The 4,159-nt window shown below is 34.0% G+C and overlaps 1 protein-coding gene across 1 annotated transcript in view; it reads left to right on the forward strand.

The window, feature by feature from the left end:
* Positions 1-3,742: 3,742 nt before the first annotated feature.
* The window catches only part of LOC101309883 (protein ODORANT1-like), a 1,821-nt gene continuing 1,404 nt past the window's right edge, over positions 3,743-4,159 (forward strand). The window contains exon 1 of the mRNA XM_004289542.1: positions 3,743-4,104. Within this exon, the coding sequence (XP_004289590.1) occupies positions 3,972-4,104 (133 nt within the window). The 5' untranslated portion in view covers positions 3,743-3,971. The remainder of the gene's footprint in view (positions 4,105-4,159) is intronic.

Genomic DNA, 4,159 nt, shown 5'->3' on the forward strand with positions numbered 1-4,159 from the left:
TTGTGTATAATATATATATATATATATATATATATATATATATATATCAGTTTGATCAAAAACAATATTTGATCGTTGAATATATATGAAGCATGCATATCGATCTAGTACGTGCATCATTCCCTCTCCAAATTAATATGAAAAATCATAACACTTGGATATATGGCGCCCTATTATTTTGAAAACTAGGGAAAATATGGTTTTTTCTGTGCAGCTAGCTGTGTTGAGATCATTATACTAATGCACTGTAACATCCATAAGGACTTGGAAGTCCCAAATAAAGCCAATGAAAGACATCAAAGTTTTGTTTGGGAATAGGAAAGGTAACTGAGAGAAGTAGACAAAAGACTCTTGCTGTCAAATCTGAAATTCCAAGTTGACTCGGAAAGTTCGATTATAGGCTACGAACTCATGCAGCAAAGCTTCTAGATCGAAAACAAAATAGATGCCGAAAAATTTCTTCAAGAATGTCTTGTGAGACAAAATAGATATATGCCTTTCACATCTACTTAATTTGACCCAAATCAAAGCAATTAAGATGTTCATGATATAGCTATATAATTATATGGTTTTGATTCTTTTTTCAATTACAAAATAAATTAAGATACAATACTAAGAGAAAAGAGTCGCTACCACCGGTATTAAAACCTAAATTGTGAAAAAAAGGCACACTAGAAGCATTCAGTTGGTACGAAAGAGTGATTTAGTTCCCCACTGCATCATGACATATATTAGCGTATGAGAATTTGTAATAAAATTTGTTTCCCTTAATTAATACACGTATATGTAGAGCATCTCCAGCAATAGTTGATAAATTTGGATGAAAATTATATTTATCAATCCATTTTGAGAGTTGTGTTCCAACAGAGTAGCTATTAGAGAAAACTTAACTATTTATTGACAAATTCTCTCTCCTGAATTGATAAATTTGTCAATTTTGGTTATTAATTTCTAAATTTGTCAACTTCTTAAGTAAACTGCTGGAGCAAAATAGTTCATTTAAATATTGACAAATCTCTAATTTTTTTCAATTTATCAATGCTGTTGGAGGAGAAATTTTTAAATGCTACGGGAGGACCACGTGGCAGTCTGACGTGGTCCTACTTTCCAATCAAATTTAGACATGTGGATTTTTTACAACTAAAATATAAACAAATATTTTCTATTTTTTGTGAAATAACATTCATGGGTATTTAACAAGTTCAAACTAGGGTCTAGGGTATAGGGTTTAAAGTTTAGAGTTAGGGTTTAGGGTATAGGATTTAGGGTTTAGGGTATAGGATTTAGGGTTTAGGGCTTAGGGTTTAGTATTAAAAAAAACAACAGAAAACCTAAAATGGTCTTTCACAAAATAGCTGAAATAATTTTTTGTGAAGAAAATCTACATGTCTAAATTTGATTGGAAAGTACGACCATGTCAGACTGCCACGTGGTCCTCCCGTAGCACTGAAAAATTTTTCGCTAGAGATGCTCCGTTGACAAACTTTTGATATCTCGAACCAACTGCTTGATTCTTCGTGGAATTGAATGCTTCCTTTTATACTAAAAATTTGAATCTTTAAATGAGTCATTGCGAACTTGAAAGTAGTGGTAACCTTGAGTTTTTTTTTTTTGGTAAATTAGTATAAATTTGATCTTTAGTCCTCATTACAGTTACAATGATTGCCTACTCTCTCTCTCTCTCTCTCTCTCTNTCTCTCTCTCTCTCTCTCTCTCTCTCTNTNTCTNTNTCTCTCTCTACTCCCTCTACTACTACTTACCCTAAACTACTTCTACGTACTTACTTACTTACTACTACTTACTTACTACTTACTTACTTACTTACTTACTTACTTACTTACTTACTTACTTACTTACTACTACTACTACTACTACTCTCTCTCTCTCTCTCTCTCTCTCTCTCTCTCTCTCTCTCTCTCTCTCTCTCTCTCTCTCTCTCTCTCTCCGAATCGGCAAACATATTATTTTGTTTTCACTTTAAGGACTCGTATTATCAGTTTAAAGAGTTTTAATAATATTACTATTTTAAATACTTCTGTGGTAACTAAGAATATTTACAACTTTAAGAACTCATGTTATAACTTTGAAGACTAATATTATTATTATCATCTTAATCAAGGACTCATATTTACAACTTCATAACAAAATTGATGCATGTTATGTATTAACACATTGTAAAAATTTTCTGTGTATTATATACGGGCGGAGGACTGTAATGTCACTAATGCCCGAGAACAGTGAAAAACACGTAACTATGATTATTCATGCTTTGTTTTACGGCAAGGATAGCTAGGGCCGGGTTATGACTTGTGAGCAAAAATTAGCGGGAGAATTTTGCTTAAAACAAAAGTCTGTGGGGTCGTACGTACGTATATATACAAGATACAAACTGCTAACTAGATTTAAGCAAGTGTATACTGTGTGCTTCAGACTTAACTTCTTATTAATTAATCAACCAATAAAATCAAAACGGACTTCTTAATCATACCTTGAGTTAATCTAGTTCAATTTCTCTAATTATCAATTCCACCAGTTGCTTTCATTCTCGTTATGATAATGAATGATCAACGAGCTCAAATTGATTAGTCTCTTGTACTATCTAATTGTATCTGTTAATTAGTCTTAACTAATTATATCAACTGGGGACATTTTGCTTTTGTTCATAAGACTAAATTAACTACTAAAGAGAGAGAGAGAGGAGAAAGCCAGACAACATACTCTTCAGTAAAACTTTTTTATTGAAGAGAGTAATTCTAGATGAACATAGTTTAGTAAACCATTTAGAACTCATTTTAGGTGACAGTTGATGCTATCATTACTCTAAGCAGAGAACGACAATATTTTTCTTATTTTTTTATATTATTTTAATTTAAGAAAATACCTATTACTCTTACCCAAAAAACAAATAACAACGAGCTAGATACAAAACATGTCAAAGTTAGAAACAAAACATCGATCATCTTGCCATGTGTGCAATGGCGGACGGAGAGGAGGCGAGTGGGGGCCGTTGCCCCAGTGAATTTCCTTTTGTACCTAACAGCTTCATATGTATACCTAATGTTTTAATCGAATTTGGCCCCAGTCATGACATTGACACATAAATATAAACCTATTGTGTAAGAATATGTTACCCCATATTAATTAAACAAAAGAATTGTGTCTTGTTGTCACTAGAATGGTTCAAAATCTATGACTTACCTTGATCTAGGACTAAAAATTGGAGATTGGAGAGGAAGAAGAGATGAACAGTGAGCTGTCTGTCTCTAGAAGTTCATTTCTTCCTCAAATTTTTGCCCCCACTTACATATGTCTCTGCGTCCGCCATTGCATGTGTGAGTGAATTCAAGAACCAGAGTGACTATAATTAGTCTTTGTATTCGTGGTAAAGTTTGCTTATGAGAAGATATAAGGGAAGATGATGAAGAGAATGAATCTCATAATTAATGTTCTTAATAACGTTGTTATGTGTTTGAAACTGTTAATTAGCTTTCTCTCACGCTTGAAACGCAAGAAATGGAGGGTGGATGAGGTGGAGCTATCTGATGAAGACGCCCGCACGTGTGCTACGCGTTTAGCCTTGCATGTTGACACGTGTAAATAGTTTGACAAGAAGCTCAGAGACCACCAAGAAAAAAGACAAAAAAAAAAAAACAATTCAATTTGTGATAAAATTAATTGAAAGCAAAGGAAAATGGATTGAATATAATTGTTTGATATACCAACTAGCCAGGCAGAGCCAAGTCCATATATAGCAAGTGTGATTGGATTTATATACCTCTCTTCTCTTGGGTGTGTCATATACATAGGGTGGTGGAGCTCGATCGAGAGTCTAGCTAGCTTGGTTTGTTTAATTTTCTGCATAAGCAATATTATAACTCTCTGTCTGCCTCAAATTCTACCTTGGCTTTGAGAGCTGGCTAGCTGAGAAATTAGCTTGGTGTGGGAATTCAGAGAGAAAGATCGAGTACATAATGGGGAGGCAACCGTGTTGTGATAAGGTTGGGTTGAAGAAGGGACCTTGGACAGCTGAAGAGGACAAGAAGCTCATAAACTTCATCCTCACCAATGGCCAATGCTGTTGGAGAGCTGTGCCTAAGCTTGCAGGTCTCATATATTTATTCATCTATATATCTACTAGTGTAATTATATGCCATGCACC

Source organism: Fragaria vesca, linkage group LG1 (genome assembly GCF_000184155.1).
Source record: "Fragaria vesca subsp. vesca linkage group LG1, FraVesHawaii_1.0, whole genome shotgun sequence".
Classification (NCBI taxonomy): Eukaryota; Viridiplantae; Streptophyta; class Magnoliopsida; order Rosales; family Rosaceae; genus Fragaria; species Fragaria vesca.